General features: G+C 36.2%; 2 protein-coding genes across 4 annotated transcripts in view; both read right to left on the bottom strand.

Moving 5' to 3' along the window:
• Window positions 1–6,811: 6,811 nt before the first annotated feature.
• LOC107726519 (adapter protein CIKS-like) lies at window positions 6,812–17,237 on the bottom strand. Of its 3 annotated transcripts, none has more exons than XM_016536136.1 (10): window positions 16,978–17,237; window positions 15,923–16,012; window positions 13,341–14,023; window positions 11,526–11,568; window positions 10,344–10,411; window positions 9,888–9,985; window positions 9,715–9,783; window positions 7,904–8,017; window positions 7,749–7,823; window positions 6,812–7,520 (listed from the first exon to the last, which is right to left on the bottom strand). In XM_016536136.1, the coding sequence occupies exons 2-10, from the start codon at window positions 15,952–15,954 to the stop codon at window positions 7,374–7,376; spliced, it is 1,329 nt and encodes a 442-aa protein (XP_016391622.1). In that variant the 5' UTR covers window positions 15,955–16,012; window positions 16,978–17,237; the 3' UTR covers window positions 6,812–7,373. The 3 variants fall into 3 exon arrangements, with proteins under 3 accessions (XP_016391622.1, XP_016391624.1, XP_016391623.1); XM_016536138.1 differs by having other exon boundaries at window positions 13,578–14,023; XM_016536137.1 differs by lacking the exon at window positions 16,978–17,237 and having other exon boundaries at window positions 13,341–13,973; window positions 15,923–16,000.
• Window positions 17,238–17,246: 9 nt separating this feature from the next.
• The window catches only part of LOC107726512 (chromodomain-helicase-DNA-binding protein 1-like), a 23,634-nt gene continuing 21,754 nt past the window's right edge, over window positions 17,247–19,126 (bottom strand). Inside the window, 3 exon segments of the mRNA XM_016536124.1 lie at window positions 17,247–17,406; window positions 17,408–17,572; window positions 18,239–18,347. Coding sequence (XP_016391610.1) covers window positions 17,247–17,406; window positions 17,408–17,572; window positions 18,239–18,347 — 434 coding nt within the window.

The raw sequence follows: 19,126 nt of genomic DNA, 5'->3' as shown, positions 1-19,126 counted from the left end.
TTTTTTTTTTGAAGAATATTTTATTATTTTTAAGTTAATGTCCCGGCAATAAAATATTGTCAACATTTCTGGTTATATGTGTCTTATATTACAAATCGATCTTATTCTACCATTTCATATTGAAAACGTGTAGGGGACCCAGGTGAAAAAAAAAACATACTTCCATAATGTACTTAAAGTGCTCTATTTTCACGCACTAATTTTGTACTTAATATACTACAAATTAATCTTAAGAACATTTAAGTGTACTCTGTGCTATTTGTGAGACACCATGAATATGAACTAAAATGTGCTAAAAATGTATTTAGGTACCACTTGAAACTATCTTTCATACGAAGTGGTAACTAAATATATTTTTTAATACAGAGATAGTACGTTAAAAGCACATTTTAGTTCATATTCATGGTGTCTCATAATAGCACAGTTGAGTTCACTTAGATGTTCTTAAGATTATCTTAAGAACTATTAAAGAATCATTTTTAGTATATTAAGTACAAAATTAGTGCGTGAAAATAGAGCACTTTAAGTACATTATGGAAGTATGTTTTTTTTTTCACCTGGGTCCCCTACACGTTTTCAATATGAAATGGTAGAATAAGATCGATTTGTAATATAAGACACATATAACCAGAAATGTTGACAATATTTTATTGCCGGGACATTAACTTAAAAATAATAAAATATTCTTCAAAAAAAAAGTTGTTGTGTTCATTCAAATGTTAGAATTTTTTTTTGGGAGGAAATACTTTTATGCAGTACAGTTTAGAACACTGTTGGGGCAAATACTTTTATACTGAACAGTTTAGAACATTGTTAGAGCAAATACTTTTATACTGACAGTTTTAGAACACTGTTAGAGCAAATACTTTTATACTGAACAGTTTAGAACACTGTTGGAGCAAAAACTCTTTATACTGAACATTTTTGAACACCGTTGGAACAAATACTTTCATACAAGGCTTATTGTGTGTGAGGGAGAAAGCACAAGGTGCAGCTGACAAGACTGCGAGGGAAATAAGCTTACAAACACCCCTCACAAATGTGTCAGCTGCCCCCCGTTACTCTCTCACCAGTGTTCAGTGAGCCCAGCCTCCAGACATTTTGCTTCATACACTATGAAGTTTTAAATCCTGCCTGGTCCTCAATGACAGCGTCCTGAAGTCCTCCAAGAGGCTTTTAAAAAATAAACCGTCACTGTCCTCCTGAGGAGTGCTAGCTCTCCTACTCACAGCCTCAAACTCTGTGTTGCTGTGTGCTCTCTTTCTCCTGTTTGAGTGCCCTGTCTGTCTAAGTTTTCGGATGCAGCCAATGAGTGCAGTGCTGGAAGAGGGCGTGGCTACATAAGGTCTGAAAGTGTCGCACATATTGTGAAATAAATTTAGTTTCAGTATTTCGTTTGAGTTAGTTGTTGAATACTATCATTACTTAATAGTTTGCATCGGTCCAATTGTCATTTAAACTTTGACTCCTTTTATTGCACTGAACCTTGATGAACTGTGATGTTACCATGGCAACAACACTTGGCAAGTTTAAGGATCACCCGGCTTCCTCTTGCAGGAACTAAACAGCAGCCGTGATTTCATGCGCAGAATTACTCCCCTGATACTTACTGAAGTAACTCATATAAAACACTCTCACCAAATGCAATCAAAATGAAAGAAATACACAGGGCCTTTGGAAGCGTCAAAAATGTGATTTGAACACTCCTTTTTTCTTCCTAGGAGAGTTCGTTTCCTCCTTTGATATTCCTGTCCTTATTTGCCATAAAGAACATATTAAATTGGAATTTAATGATGAAATACTGTCACTGATCTACGTGGGGGTTTAGGAGCATGGCAATGGACCGTTACAGAACATGCTCAAAGAAATCTATTATGACAGCATCATTTCGCATCATTATATCATCTCCGTAAACAGAGAGTCAATTGAAGTTGAAAATGGAGGGTGGTTTTTAGGTCATCGTTTGTATATTCATTAATGTCATTTTGTGTCCTAGAACAAAGCTATTCATAGTTTCACAGCTGTATATCACTTTCTAGACTCCACATCGAGGATCAAGTGATGCAACCCCATTGTCAGACTGCTAGAAAAGAGGAAATGTCACTGATCATATATGGCTCTGTATTGAATTATTCAGCAGTGTAAAAATAGAATGTGTGAAACCTTCAATTCTGGGTGGAACTGAAAAACTATCTGAAACAAAGACCTGGTGAGATACTGCCCCCTAAAGGACTGCCACGGAAATGCAGATTCTTTTATTATGGATTATTTTCTAATTAGGTCCGAATGCTAATGTACAGTAACATTGTTTCCCCCCCAGCAGTATGATTTGTTATTAGAAAGGAAAATTAAATATTACCTTTATACCTTTGTTTTTTTGCCCCACAGTGGACTATAGTGTAACTGGAGGACCAAAAAAATAAAAAATAATAATATATTTTACCTAATTGAAAAACAAATGATCTCTCGTGTTGGTGAAAACTTAAGATTATGGTAATACTTTATAATAAACTTCCATAATAACATTCCACAGAAACATTAGGCTATAACATAAAATAATGCTTAAAAGAACAAATAGTTTCAATAATTACAAAAGCCATTGAACATTAATGCATTTTTAATTGAGAAAAATAGCTATTATCTCAACTGCACTGGCTAAAAATGAAAAGGATTTTGATAATAAAAAATGCTTTTTCAAAGTTGCAAAAAAATTATTTGAGTTCCAAGAAAACACTATTTCAGTTTTTCTACTTGTAATAATTACAAAAGTCATTGAACGTGAATGTAAAGATGTTCAGATATAGTCATATTTTAATGTACATTTAAAGCATAGGGAAGATGGACTTCATGTCAGTTAAAATAAATAAATAAAGTGACAACCTGACCTGCTGTTGTGTTCTTTATTCCTGGATAAAAATTATAAAAATGCTTTTTCTGATAACACTATAAGGTAATATATATATATATATATATATATATATATATTAGAAAGTAGGCCTACTATCAGATTTCTTATTGAACCTCTAATAGCACATGTAAAGAGTGCCATCTTAAGGCACAACAAAGCAAACGCCAGCAGTTTTATCCTGCAGTTGATGATTGAACTCTGTAGATTTTCCAAAATGAAGGTGAAGAAAACACTGTCACTTCATATTGTCACCGACAAGCCTTCAAAATATTTCACAGAGCTGTGGTGCAGACAGTTGATGGATGACATATTCCTGGAATTAACTTGTTTAATCTAGAAATTAACCAGCTATAAAAAGACTATGTTAGAGATCCTGTTCCCATAACCTTTTCTGTCACTGCGTTGAGTAATCAATCATTCTATTTCTCATCTCATTTTAATTACAAACTGATAACCATTTCTCCTCAACAAATCATTTTTGGATACTGCTAATATTGTTCATATGAGGATTATGTCAGTCTCTCTATGACCAAATCCTCTTGATTATATTGTTACGGCTGATTTATAATAATTAATTCCTGGTAAGCCTCAATAGGAAGGGTTATACTTTGTTTAATGGGGCTTAATTAACCTTCAGTAGCTCCTTGAAGACTCACTAAATGGAGTTCTCTGATATTCCATCCTGACAGTTGTTTGAGAGATTTTGACAAGTTTTGACAGGTGTCTTGATATATGTTTACTTCACTGGTATTGCCCTAAGGCAAGAATGAGCCCATTACGCAGAAAGGACGTCCAGATTATAGAACCTGGCAAATGTGGACGGCAAGGCCCAGCCGGCAACCGCGCAGATTTCTGCAATGGACACACCGCTAGACCATGCCCAAGACGAGGCCATACCTCTAGTCGAATTGGCTCTTTACTCCCATGGGGCAGTGTAGGCCCAAAGAGGCGTATGCTAGCGCAATAGCGTCAACTATCCACCTGGAGAGTCTCTGCTTAGTGACCGGAAGCCTTTTGGTGCAGCCATCAAAGCATATAAAAAGTTGTTCTGACTGCCTGCTCCAAAATTCTAAGTCTAAATCCAAGTCAGCGATATGAAATCATTGGTAACAGGGTTCTATTCAGATCCGCCTAGAAGAATTGAGCCGCTCGACGAAGCGAGGGCGTCGATCGTCACGTGTAAACACACCGGCAGATCAAAGGGCTGCGTGGAGAGTGACGCACGCGGGAGTTGTGCCGGCGTGAAAATCACTCAGGCCCGATCGCTCAAACCCACGCGTTCGCTGTTTCCTTCTCCGAGGTAACTGGGAGGGGAGAAACATGGGAGCAGGGGTAGACTCCCGTTTTCCTTAGTTATAGCAGCCCGTCTCAGTGAGCGCAGCCTCCGCGATGCACATACAAATGCGAAGCTGTCAGTGACAGCATTCCATTTCGATCGCCTAGAAGGATTGAGCCGCTCGGTGTAACAAGGGGCGGTGATCCTCGCATGTAACGCACACTGGCAGATCAAATGAGGCATGCGGGATGTGTGCCGGCGTAAAATCACTCAAGCCTGGTCGCTCAACCGCAAATTCCATTGGTTTTAAATAAAAGTCTGTGTGGACCTGTATTAGGCAGTTAGATGGGAATACAGCGTTTATTTTTTAGAAATGAAAGACTATGGGAGTGAGGAATTTTGAGTCTTGCATGTGGCAATAGCCTCATGCAGGTATTGTTCTGCACTTCATGCCATATTTTCTGGCAAAGCATATAGCATTCAACCTTTTTTTAGGCAACTGCAATTACATAAACATGCATTCATACACACACACACACACACACACACACACACATTGTTATCTAATCAATGAAATCTCAATCATCTTCAACTCAATTCATTTTCTTTGTTTGAACCAACAACAGTGCATTCAATACCACACAACATTAAACTGTGCATGCATTTCTATAGGCCCTAAACTTTGGAACAAACTCCCACTTCAAGTAAGATCGCCCTCGTCGCTAGACATTTTAAAAGCTTCTTTGAAAACATATTTTTCTATTATTCTATTCCTAGCATTTTTACATTTATGTATCCACCTTGTTTTTCAATGCGGAAGTAAGCTGTTTTCTGTGAATGTGCGAGACTTCCGCTTCATTAGCCGTGGTATGGAAATAACGACAAGAATAACAAAGTGCAATAAATGGTAAAATTGTTTGTGCTACAACCCAGTGTGTTAATAATTAAGACAATAGATTAAAATAATATGGTAAGAAAAGATATCAAGCAGCAAAACTAGCTGTTTTGTAAAGCTAAAAATAGCTGTATGGATGACACCGGAAGCCAGACACATTAAATTTACAAATGGCCACGCCCGCTCTTGCGGAAAAATAAGGTGGATTGGTACTTTTTTTAACAGTTCTTTCTGGTCTTCGAATCCGATTGGCTGAGAGCCTTTTGCAGGAGTGCGATATTCTAGTGATAACAGAGCTTCAACCGTTTCACCCTTTGTATCACTCCATTTGCGGTATTTCTCACAGCGTCATAGCTGACGCCCAAATCCATTATAATTGTATAAACAATACTGTTTCTGTTTGTGTCACAGAATGTAGTTTTAAGAGTTTTTTTTACTTGTTTAGACTTAAAATATGCGATTTGTTAATAAAGATACTGTCCATTTGAAAGTTTGCTTCGATGATTTCGGAGATGTGAGCTCCAGGGCGTCAGCGGCTGTTCAGCGCTCATGAACCCACCGAGAGCAGTCTTACCTCGGCCAGATCTTCTGGAATTTGCAGCTGGCTCTGATTTCTCTATAGTGGTTAAACACGAGATCTAATTCGTTTGGGGTAAATCTAATGGACAGTCTTGGTCTCATTAATCTATTATTCTTTCCAGAGCAAATAGTTTTGGCTGAGGGAAAAATCTCATCAAGTTATTTTTTTTTATGTAACTTTAAAGCTGTAGCTATATCAGAGCGCTGCCTTAGTACTTTTGACTGAATTGCCTGGCAACTTTTATGATGGCTGTTGATGTTTATATCATTATTCAATGAACAATATTTTAAATAAATAATAGTAGTATTTAGTATTGGGAAACGGTGTGTGTGTGTCCATGATGGTGATTAGTTACATTGTTCCGCCATTAGATTGCGACAAGAGACTCAGCAGTAAAGACTTGAAACAGGGTTGTAAACTGAAGCTATTTTTACTTTCAACAACACCTTATTAGACGCATCCAACAAATGCACTGAGCACCGCTGTTATCTGAGATCACCCTTAACAAATAAAAGGATAGTACGACAAAGATATCGTTTTTACATGTTTCATTTTGAATATGAGATGAGCTGAAGAAGAATGAATGCTGTATCAGATGCAGGTAGTCACACTCGCTCAGTCCATCTCTCTCTTGTCTACTCTACATAATACATTGAGCTTTTAATACCGTAATACAATATGTTTTCAATGAAGCAACTCAACGTTCCTTCTTTTGTTCTAAAGTGACGGTTTCGAATTAGTAACGGAAGCTTGAGCTCAGCTGTTAAACTGTCAACTTGAGATTTGTATCGTGGCGGAAGGAAGTAGTTGCGCACAAAAGAGGGTTTTTAAAGACACTCCGTTGTTTCTTATGTATTTACACACTCATGCCATCAAACTGTGGTATAAACGCAATATCACACTCGTAGCCCTGCGATATGGCTGTATATTGGCACGCTGCGATTAACTACGACACTGCTACTCTTGTGATATTGCTCATATATATTATTCTGTGATTGTAGTTATTTTGACTGAGTTTGTACTGTAAAGCATTTGGTTTAACTCTTCTTTTTAAATGTGCTCTACAAAAAAGGTTGAGTTGAGATGACTTGTACTTTTGTCCCTCCAAAGCCTATGATGTCTATTCTTGTACAAGTTGTATAACAAACCATCTGAATTCTTTCATTTAATAAAAGGAAGAAGCCACAATCATCTAAGAACATGAATGGCCATGAAATCTCCATGTGATGTTGACAATAAAAAAAAATAAAAAATCTGGCACATTACTAATGACTCGAATGGAAGTTCTAAGGCACAACACACAAGTCGTTTGTTATAATAAACTATACAGTGTGTGATGATACTGTAGTACCGGCTTCTTTCAGGTTCTCACAACAGCAAGAAGCATGCGAAAATGTTTGCATCTGAAGATTTCTGGTCTACTTTAGTAATTCTATCTTAAAATCTTTTTTATATAGCAATTGGGTATGTTACAGAAAGTTTCATTAAGTCCAAAAATGCTGTCACATTTATTATTGTTCGTCGAATGTTTGTGGAAAAATCCAGTCATTTCAATAGAAATCCACAAGATCCGGAACCTGACATGGAGCAAAACATTTCCCCATGCAGATTTCGCAACAAGTTCAAGTTGGTAGCTGAGCTAACTTCAAAAATCATGGCACTCAAACTCATGTAACATACAGAAGCATGTACATACAGAAGCAAACTTAACCACCTAAATTGGGATGGAGACAATAGTGGGCAGCTCTCCGATGGGTGGAGGGTTGTACTTCTCAACACGCATGAGTCGACGAAGAATGTCATCACGGTCTCTGGGCCAGGTGAAGATTTGTGTGCTTTGAAGCCATGAAGGGACGTGGCACTGACAGAAAGAAGCAGACAAATAAATGTTGTAACAACGAGGCATCATTACATCTAATTGGATTCAAGTGGAATCCAATGGAGCAAACACAAATGTTTGTTGCTGTTATCATAACAGTTAATCACAAATGAGCATTCTGGCTCCTTGATCGAGTACTTGTTCAAACACAAACATCCTGTTCGTTAAGCAATTACGTTTATACGTTACTGGAAAGAGATGCAGTTTTACCTTCTTGGCACCAGGAAACAAGATGGGGATGAATCTGTAATTCCTGGCACCGTTCTGAATGAACTCGTTTTGTAACTAAAAGACAAAGCGTTTTTATGAGTCATTAGACAAAAAAAATTAAGAAAAACCTAGATTCTTTTCCACCCAAGTTGTACCTGCTTGTGTATGTAGACAGTGTTGAGTGTTTCATCATTTTCCATGCAAAACGAGGCATTGGTCACAATCTCATGGTACTTTGGACTAATGACTATGATGATCAGATAGTCTTTCTGTGCATAAAAAACACAAACACACAAAATTAGACAACTGAATGGACATGAGGGAACAATTAATCAAGAAAATTCAGATACTCAGGAAAAAAAAATCAACTGAAATTAGTCATGAAAGGTTTATCGTTCTCAGTGCAGCAGTTTTCTTGTAACTGTGTGGCACTGCAAGAAAATGATGCCAGAAATATGTCCTCGCCCACTTCAGCTCTTAATTAAAATGATGTTTCAGGGTTACATGCTTTTTTTATTAAATGGTCTCTTTTCCTCCCCCTCAAAACGCATAAAATTTAAAGTTTTGTTGGACTGTTTCCTGCTATCATGCTTTCTTAAACATCGGTCAGATAAATAAATGATGTCCAACTTCCAAGCTCAAACTGGTTCTATGCATTCAGAAGTAAATATAGTATGTTCAACTATAAGTCAGGGTCAATCCTTGCCATTTATCATTTTGACATTTTATCAGACATATAATGTCAATGAACAAAAAAATTTGAAATTTGTGAGAGCTGAAGACATCCTCAACAATGGAGAAGTTTGAACAAGTTTTCCCAGCTGTGCCCTGTTCTATTTAAGAGGTTACAGAGATTGCCATGTCTTTGATGATATATTAGAAATAACATTTGACTTTTTAGAAGCCAGGGATACATGCAGTGAAAGTCTATTCAGGAAAAAAAAAGTAAAAAAGGAAAAGAAAATGAAAAATGATTGCAAACTCAAAGTTTATTTACACTGAGAAGAAGCAAAGAAGCACTAGCCATTCACACACATTAAATTTAAAACTCTCCTACAATGATTTGTTTTAATCAGAAGATTAATAAGATTAAATAAGACGAGTAAGATTAATGATCAGAATAAATAAGATTTTTTTATGTTTTGTAATATTTTAATGTTTTATATTTGAATATATCTTCTGAATATAATGAATATTTCTAAATATGCTATTATAATTTGCTGATTTGGTGCTCAATAAACATTTCTTATTATTATCAATGTTGAAAACAGTTTTGCTGCTTAATATTTTGTGGAAACCATGATACACTAGCATTCAAATGTCTGGGGTAAGTACTAAGTACATTAGAAAGAAAGAAAGAAAGAAAGAAAGAAAGAAAAATTAATCAATCAACATTTTTATTCAGCAAGGATGCATTAAATTGATCAAAAGTGACAGTAAAGACATTTATAATGTTACAAAAGATTTCTATTTCAAATAAATGCAGTTGAACCTTCTCTTAATAAAAGAATCCTAAAAAACGCATCACCATTTCCACAAAAATATTAAGCAACAATAACAGTTTTCAACAATGATAATAATAAGAACCATTTGAGCACCAAATCATGAATGACTTTCGAAAAATCACCACTCTCCTCACAGTCTACACACATTTTCCACTCTTTTTCTAGTGTTTTCTGTTAAAAAGTCTGCAGAGACTGTCATGCAATTAAAAAAAAAATTTCACACTTGTTTTTTTCACTCTATTATTGTGATATCATCTTTTTCAAATAAACCAGCACCTAAATGCCATGTACTGCAAAAACAAAACAGTTTGGGTTGCTTTAGAGTTTTCAGTCATACAATCTTTTCCTGCAAGTGGTTCTTGGTCAGAATAAGCTGCAATTTGGACTAGAACTTCTGTTGTGTAAGTCAAACTAGGAATAACATGCTCTCTGAAATACTAGCAGGCCTGGATTCTACTTACTTCGCTGATGTATCTCTCCATGAAGTCAATCTTGCTTATGCTCTTGAACTGTTGTTCAAACATGTCAATCTGTGCAAAAAGAACAAAGAGACTGAACATACTCTCTGGCAGACCCCATATCAGGTGACACGTATGGCTGCAAGGCAATGTCTGGTACAGGTTGCTTGTCTTACATGAGTGTAGAAGCCGTTGTGTCTCAGTAGGGCAACAAAGTTAATGATCTCTTTGACATGTTTTTCACTGTCTGCTTCGTAAGTAACAAACACCTTCCCTGCAATAATGAAAAAAACAACAACAACATTTCCTCCAGAAATATAACTCAAGATTATATTATATTATTATATATTAGTGAAAGTACAGTATTTAAAGGGAATCATTTTTTGAAAAAAAAACCAAATACAAATATTAAAGTACCATGAACTAAACTTCATCTACTTGCATATAGCAGTTTTACCACATAAACACTTTTTGATAAACACTTTTTAATCACACGACTTTGAAGAAGAACAGATAACATTTAGTTAACAAGAACTGCCATTTCTTTATTATAGTCTGATGTTACTGGCACATACATCTTATTCAGATTTGACATTCTTTCAGTGTTGCTCAACAATAGTGTGTACACTTACTCTGCTCCAGGGATAGAGGGGCTGTGCTTGGGGTTAGTTTAGCTCGAGGGTGAGGAGAGGTGTGGCCACTGGAAGACATGAAAGCATTGCATATATACCTCAGAAAGCTAAATTTTTTGTATCAGTGAAAATCAGAAACCTATGAAATCACTTACAATACAATACAGTGCGTGCATAATTATTAGGCACGTTGATATTCTGAATCATATTTTTTTTCCAAGCACATTTTACCAATTCCAAACCAAATAACTACTATTAATTTTGTATTTGATCAGGTGATATACAATTGTCCATGAAGGCTAGAAGTGAAAAATTCCTTATATCCAGGTGTGCATAATTATTAGGCAGATTTTCTTTTACAGATAAAATGATGCAAAGAAGAGATTATTAAATGCCCATGAGACTGCCAGATTCTGGAAGATAAATTCTTGAAAGAGTGGCACAAGAGGATATGATGCTGGTCCTTCAAGAGTCACTCTCAACTTATCGGTCTGTAAAGCCTATAAAAAAAACAGTCTTCATGTATTTCACAACACTTCAGCATGTTATTCTTATTAAGTGAGGGTCATTTTTTTTAGGATTTTGTACCCAAGCAAAGTCTCTGAGAAGCTGACACATTGCACTTCTGGAGACTCCAGGTAGGTTGTAGTTTTGGAAAATGGTGGTGCTGGAGACTAAATGGTTCCTGATGGTTTCACACCTAATTCTTCACCTTAATTCTTAATTCTTTTGCAGTTAACATGTCTCTTTTCTTCTCCACCTGTTTTTTCTGACCCTGCTGACCCAATGAGCATTTTGCTCTCCAATGGTTATGCCTTAACTTTGCAAGTTCTAGTATTGCATCATTCTCATGGGCATTTAATAATTTTTGACTTTTAGTCTGAGTTAAACCTCTTTTTTGCATCATTTTATCTGTAAAAGAAAACCTGCCTAATAATTATGCACATCTGAATATGAGTTTTTCACTTCCAGCCTTCATGGAATATTATATATCACTTATAAATGATCAAATACAAAATGAATAGTAATTATTAAGATTGATGTGGTTTGGAATTGGTAAAATGTGCTTGGAAAAAAATATGATCAGAACATCAACGTGCCTAATAATTATGCACGCACTGTACAAGACTGGCTGTCCCATATTAATTGTACAGAAAAAAACTCACTACTATTACACATTACCTATAAGTGAACTCCGAGGCTGATTGTCTGCTGTTTTCAGGGCCTGTTGGAGATGAAATGATGAAGTGAGACATTAATCTACACAGGCCTCGACATGCTAAAAAAGTTACTTGTCAAGAAAAGAAAATGGTGTAAATGTAATAGCTCTTACTTACTTAAACATATCTGTGATATCAAATGTTATACATACAAATACAACATTAAAGGGGTCCTATTATGCTTTTTCACTTTTTCAACTTTAGTTGTAATAATGTAAAATATGTGAAAAAATAATGTGTTTTTCGAACAACCTAGTATGACAGCCTGTTCTAGTACACCCCCAAAACAAAATCAAGACTTTGTAAAAGAGCATAATAGGACCCCTTTTTAGAATTTTTACCATGGTATGCTTGTTGTATGAGTTTCTTGGTGTGCGCTCATTTGTTTTGATCTCTCTCACACACAGACAGGCTGCACAAGCCTCAACTGACATGACCTTGTTACTGTTAATACATTATCAGTTGCTGTTTATGCTAAATGTAATCAAATTAAATTCATTCTCGCATAAGTTTCGTGCTTCCCTGGTTGTTTTTGCTATACTTGTCCAGTTGGTAAAGACAAAAAATATTATTTCATATAATTGGATCAACCTAATAATTTGAGTTACACTTTAGACTTTTTACACTTTACAGATCAAGTAAAATATTTTTAATGTGTATACATGCCCGTTTATAATATGCATTTCCATATTTGATGAATTACTGCTGCCATGTTCACTAAAAATGTACACTAACATTTCTTTTTTAGTAAAATTACATTTACCCCCTGCCTTTTGTGTGTAGTAATAGCTCAACATAAACTGTGCCAAACAAAAATCTATGAAGGATTAGGAGTGACATTTAAAAATAAAATGAAGCAATAAGTTATCAATTTTATAAATGAAACTACTTTTTAAATGGACAAAGTAATAGACATATTTAAAAGTGTTTATTTAATTCATGTTTTAAAATGCAGTTAATGAAACAATAAATTAATAAATAATTTTTAAGTGGGAAAATAAATTGACATGAAAACTATTTGTGTTTTAAAATGTAGTTAAATAATACAAAAAATTGTAAGTTAAAAGGAATTGTTAATACACATTGTAAACTGGATTTTGCCAATTGCTTTCTTTGAAGTTTTATCAAATGCTTTTTCTTATCCATTTGTTAATTGAGTAAAAAAAATGGCATTGGTCATTTAGTAGGGTCATCCAATCAGCTTTCAACTAAATTTTAAAAGCCACCCAAAGTACATGTTAGATGGACTCTCAATGGACAGTAAGATATACCTACATATATATACTAAGGTTTATTAAAGCAGGAATTTATACCATGTGTCGATTTTTTTATTATGCAATTAAGAGAGTATTGCAAGGAAAGACGTCGCCAATGCAGCTATGTTTATACTGTACTTTACAGTTTGCATTTCAAAATATGCAATGCTTAGTGAATTAGCTTCAAAGTGTAGTTTTGTAATCCTTATATTTAGATGTTTCATCTTCTAAGATGGGTGTCACTTCTAAAAATGGAAATTGGTTGCTTAATCTGACAGTATGATTGCACAAATTTATTGCAATTTATCTGGTTGGAACAGGTTGGATAAATGTCCTGCAAGGTTGATAAAGAACTCATCACATACAGTGAGGCAATTTTAATGACAATAGGCTTATGAAAGTTAGCATTATTCATCATGAGCCTTGACTGACAAATTAAGTTCCATGTAAATGAAAGAAACTGACTCACTTATGAGTCATTCATAAGAGACAGAGAATTTTAACAAAGAACTGAGACTTACTTGAAGGCCAACAGGGCATGTGGTAATGTGGCCTGTAATAAGAGCCCTGATCCATTTGATACACATCTACAGGGTATTGACTACAGCAGGGCGGCCCGCGGGACACGCAGGGGTGTGGGGGCATGCAGTAGCTGTGAGGAGCGAACGCATTTGGGATAGAGTGTAGTGAACGCGGCTGTTCTAGACTTCCCTCTCCCAGACTGTGCCTGTCTGGAGAGCAAGAGTAGCTGGAATTACCAGAATAACTGCAGTAATTTCCAGACACTAAGCAAGAGGGGAGGTTGCCACTAGGGTATTCCACAGAACCACTGCCCACGGAACTCGAGTGGAGCAGGTCCCCGTTGTGCGGCTCTAGGGTGCTCAGACATGCTTCCGTCTGACTAGGAAAAGGTGTCTGGGGACTGTAGCCAGAGGGTAGACCTAGCGGGGGCTGGTAAGGGCTGTAGCTGGTCTGTGTGGATCTGTAGTTGGTCTTTCTGTCTCTGCAGCTATCTGTGAAGTCAGTCTGTGCACTCAAAGAGGACTCATTTCCAGACATGCAACAGTCGGCATGAGAGAGTTGGGAATCGGTGGAGTTTGAGACACAGATGGAGTCCTCAGTAATGATTTTCTCCATAGCCTCGTCGTTCTCTTCTGGAAAATTGAGGGATTGTAAACTGTGGTGGCCAAATGGAGAAATATATCTAGAAAATGAGGGGAGAGGGAGAGTTCTTGAGTACTCTTACAGTATGTGGAAAAATTTACATTTGAAAATTAACAAGACCAAAAAACATATCCTAATAAATTACGGTAGCTAGCAGATTTCTTAATATTTATTGAAACAGCAGTTTAAGCCAAAAAAAACCTTTAGGCATTTTTAAAAACAACTGGTGCCAGAATAAGCCCGTCAGACCAAAATGTTTGAATAAACAGGGCAATAAATAAAGATTGCCCGCCCCACTGCCAGTGTGAGTTTGGGAAAGAGCTGTGTTGTTGCTATATTTATATTCCTGGATCATTTACGTGTGGTTTAATACCTTTCAAACTTAACTTGTATTTTTATATATTCATTGTACTAAAATATCTGTAAGTTGACAGTGTATCTTTTTTTTTCTGATCACTATTAGATTAGAAACATTTTAACTGCAATTGTCACAGTAAATATGATTTCAAATATGTAAAATAAATGATTAAAATAAAAATGTAAAGACATTTCATGACAATGCAAATATATTTATGTTAATCTGTTAATTTTCTTTTGAAGGCATTACAATAAAGAAAACAGAATAAAACAATATTAACAATATCTATAAATTATTTTTTTAAATGACAGTTAAAATATCTTTTTGTTTGAGCCTTGTATTAAGAAACCTGCAAGCTCCGGAAGTGCGTGTTATTTGTTTTCAAAACTACGCAAAAATTTTTTTTTATTTATCTAAGGGGCATAAATACAACAATACAAGAATAGGAAACAATAATTCTATGTTTAAAACGTTAAATATACAGGGTCCAAAACTAACACTGGGAAGTTGCCAAATGCTAGTAAAAACTGGTTTTACTAAGCAAATTAAATTTGGTCTGCCGCAAACTGGCTTTGAAAAAATATATATATAAATATAAATATATATATAAAATTGAACAAACATACACCATATCAGGGGTGTCAAACTTAATTCCTGAAGGGCCGGAGCCCTGCAGAGTTTAGATTCAACCCTAATTAAACACACCTGAACCAACTAATCAAGTCCTTCAGTCTTATTTGAAAACTACATGGTATGTGTGTTGGAGCAGGGTTGGAACGAAACTCTGCAGGGCTCCGGGCCTCCAGGAATTGAGTTTTACACCCCTGCACTATATGGACAAAAGTATTGGGAAACCTGACCATTACACCACCAGGGACTTTAATAACATTGCATTCTAAATACATAGACATAAATATATGTGCAATGGGGGGGACCATCTACATAACAGCTTCCATTCTTCTGGGAAGGCTTTCCACAAGATTTTGAAGTGTTTCAATTCAATTCAATTTTCCAATTCATCCCATTCATAGAGCATTTGTGAGGTCAGGCACTGATGTGGGACGAGAAGGCCTGGCTCTAAACTCCATTCCAGTTCATCCCAACAGTATTCGATGGGGTTAGGACTCTGTGTGGGCCAGTCAAGTTCTTCCATGCCAAAATCATCCAACCACTGACCTCATCAACTATGAAATGAGCACAGTGTTGGTGACTTTCATGCACCACGCGCCTCAGCATTCGATGACCGCGCTCTGTGGCTTTACGCAGTCTTCTGCTTCATGGCAGCTGTTCCTAAAAGCTTCTGATTTAAAATAATACCATTTACAGTTGACCGTCGATAATCTAGCAGGGATGAAATTTCACCAACTGATTTATCGCAACTTAAATTCACTGTGCTCTTCAGAATGACCCATTTTTTTTCACAAATATTTGTATGCAGAATGGGTGCTTGATTTTAATACACTGGGGCAATGGGTCTGATTGAAACACCTGAATACAATAATTATGAGTTTGTGTTCCAATACTGTTGTCCATATAGAGTACCTTAATAACGTTTCTGTTATTATTAGATGTATAATTTACCTATATTGCAAGCGCTGCGAAGAAGGCATCATTCTTGTGCCTAATACAAAAAAGCTGCAGCCATTCCATATCCCCAGTCAGCACACAAATCTGTAATGAATTATTAAGATATGAACACAAGTAACCTCGAATGATGATCACACCCTGTTAAATAAAACTGCATTTGAGAAAAACGAGCAACCTTTGGCTACTGAATACAGAAACCCACAATTCTGCTAAGGGGATTTTTTCTCTCTCTCTCTAGCTTTTTCTCTGAACTTACAGTATGAAATTTAGTGCACTTTACACCATCAGCGGAAAACACCTCAGTGGAAACCAAAGTGAGACATGGGAAATCACAGGTAACTAAGGCCATCAATATCAAATGCACAAATGGGGCAGAGAGGGTACTAATACTTACCTAATGCCTTTTATTGGCATAACACTGAAAACCTCAAAAAAGACATAATACAATAATCTCTTCATTGACTAGAACACTTAAGATAGTGACGCCGCTGAGATGCAAAGTTAAATCATGTAATTCTCCTTTATGAATAGTTGTACAGTAGATAATTCATTGGTTTAATTAAAAAGTATGAATGAAAGTATTAAAGTATACTGTACCTTCACACTCTCATAAAATTTTAGCAGCAGTAAACGGTTTCCGTCAAAATACTGTAATTACTATATCATAATACATTAAATAGGATATTCTAGTAGACATTTATTTTCTTAACAATAACAATAGTACTTTTTAAACAGTATTTTGTAAACATTTCGTCCAAATTCGCAACGTGTCTAGTTCACGCTTTAAAACTATCACTGCCGCGGGGCTACATAACATACAATACTCGGCTAAAAAATGTCTCACAATTCGCTCTATCTTTGTAGTTTGTACCATATTACTTTACAGGTAACACCTCCCAAAACTAAGAAAAAAAGCTAAATACAATATAATAAAGACAACACGTATAAAACTCCCACCCAGCTCTCATGACTTATTCGACAAATTACGTCAACGTTGTCCGTGACAAACTGCTCGCTGTCGTGACAAACCACATAAAACACGTACATACCTGTAGGCTGATCAGCAGATTTAGTCGCGTGAATTATTTAATTTCGAATACTTTAATATCAGTGTACAATATCATGATCGCACGAACTGTAGCAGTCGAAGTACATACTGTTTGGAAGTTTTGCAACACCTGCCTATTCACACCACATATTCCGCCCACTTCCCAGAACATCCTCGACTCAGAGCGGTTGTTTATCCATTTCGACAAAACGTGATTCTTTTGAGCAGATTCTTTTCAATTATTCTAAAGAACCGAGTCGTGTTTGTAAATTATTTGACAGTAAAAAATGTGAAAGGATATGCGATAAGGTAGCGGGTGAGCTGCTTCTTCTATGTAGCAGCTATGTTGTAGAAATATACATGAACACCTCTCATGAAATCAGCCAGTCCTGGTGCGCCTTGACCTTGATGTGATATAGTGGAGAGTTTGTGACTTTGTAAGGTCTTCACTGTTACCAAGGGGACTGGAGGAGTGTAGGGACCCAGATGGCGAGAATGCTGCTGGGTCTGAGGCTGAGTGTGAGGTTGATGGAGTAGTTGTGCATGTGGGGGAAGAAACTGTAGAAGAGTGTGAAGTGGCTCCTTTATAATAGTAGCTGAAAAACAAGTCCAGGATAACAAAAGATACTCACTGCTGTTTCTAAAGGCTCAATATAAATTCAAACAAAAAATTTTTTGTCGAAAACAAAATCGAAAGCAAAATCAGGCAAAAACTAAGTTTGTTTAGAGTTCGTTTCGGGAGTTCAAAACTGTTTATTTCCAGAAAATTTTGCTATGGCTGATTACCACCTTTGAACTACCATTAGTCTATGGCAATTACGTAACAGGTAGCTGTGCTCTGGGGCTCCCCCTTTTGTGGCATGAAAATCTTCTCTGGTTTATTTCTTCTGTTCAGTCTGTCAAGGTCAGGTAAAAACATCAACACACTGGAGAGCTGTTTCGTAGTAAAATTGAAGTTGTAATTCTAATTGAAAGTGACGCTTACATTGTTTTTTCAGGTTTAATACCGTAAAGATGCTTGCTTTAAAGCAATCAATTTTATTTAGTGCTATATAAATAAATGTGACGAGATTTGACTGGAGGGCCAAACTGTAGAGCTTGTGCAAACATATCCACATCACTATTATTAGATGCTTTCTTCACTGCTGTTTGCCCATCACTGTCCTTTTTGTTGTGTTTATTTTGTTATTGAGCTGTTTTTACTAGCATGCAGTTTCTAAAAAAATTAGAATAATTTTTTCAGTTCTTTTCGGGTAGGATACATAAATGTGGAGATGCCTTTGGTAGCCAGGTGCTTGCGAATTAGTCTCTCTGTACCATACCAGTTGAAGCCTTTAGTGGAGTGACCAATCCGAGGCAGATGGACACTTGCTATTGAAAAAAAAAATAATACAGAAAATGTTAACTAAAAAGCCATTTACACTAAAGAGCCATTTACAAAGAACATGTTTGTTTAAAGCTGAAGTGCTTTTAAGTAGAGCGCAGAGTTTTTAGAATGGTTCTGTCATGTACGAGACTCAAATGCAATGGACAAATACATCCGCCCAGTGCATGTTTACACAGAAAAACTATGGAAAAGCAGTGTAATCGAATTCAAACACAGTCTGTGTAAAAGACTCATAAGGCATGATCAGCCATTTAAAATGACAGCTGTTACACACATTGAGTGAACTTAGGTTTTAGTACAAGTTTGCAGCACAGATGTGCACTTCAGTGGTAACATCCAAGTGAAAAATATAACACCAACATGTCAGAAAAAAATAAAATAAAAAAACAATCACTGAGTTGGAAAAAGGATCACCCCCCTTTTGCTTTAATTACAGCCTTTAGTCTGTTGGGATTTGTCTCTACTAACTTTGCACATCTAGACTTTGCAATATTTGCCCACTCTTTGCAGAACTGCTCAAGTTCAATTAAATTTGATGGTGAGCGTTTGTGGACTGCAGTCTTCAAATCATTCCACAGATTTTCAATGGGGTTTAAGTCTGGGCTCTGACTAGGCCATGCAAGGACACTCACCTTTTTCTCTTTTGCTGTGTTTTGGGTCATTGTCATGTTGGAAGGTAAACCTTCTTCCCATTGACAATTTTCTGGCAGAGGGCAGCAAATTTACCTCAAGAATTTAAAGGTATTTTGCCCCATCCATCTTT

The sequence above is a fragment of the Sinocyclocheilus rhinocerous genome, unplaced genomic scaffold, assembly GCF_001515625.1.
Source record: "Sinocyclocheilus rhinocerous isolate Xijiao unplaced genomic scaffold, SAMN03320098_v1.1 scaffold2833, whole genome shotgun sequence".
In the NCBI taxonomy this organism is placed as follows: domain Eukaryota; kingdom Metazoa; phylum Chordata; class Actinopteri; order Cypriniformes; family Cyprinidae; genus Sinocyclocheilus; species Sinocyclocheilus rhinocerous.
This window is presented reverse-complemented; position numbering and strand designations above follow the sequence as displayed.

Excerpts from the sequence above, each read along its gene's own strand:
- LOC107726519 (XM_016536136.1), bottom strand. The coding sequence starts at position 15,954 with ATGATGCCTTCTTCGCAGCGCTTGCAATATAG. Across the intron at positions 10,412-11,525 it reads GCCTCGGAGTTCACTTATAG|TGGCCACACCTCTCCTCACC; the intron begins GTAATGTGTAAT and ends CATGTCTTCCAG. Across the intron at positions 8,018-9,714 it reads TGGAGAGATACATCAGCGAA|AAAGACTATCTGATCATCAT; the intron begins GTAAGTAGAATC and ends TTTTATGCACAG.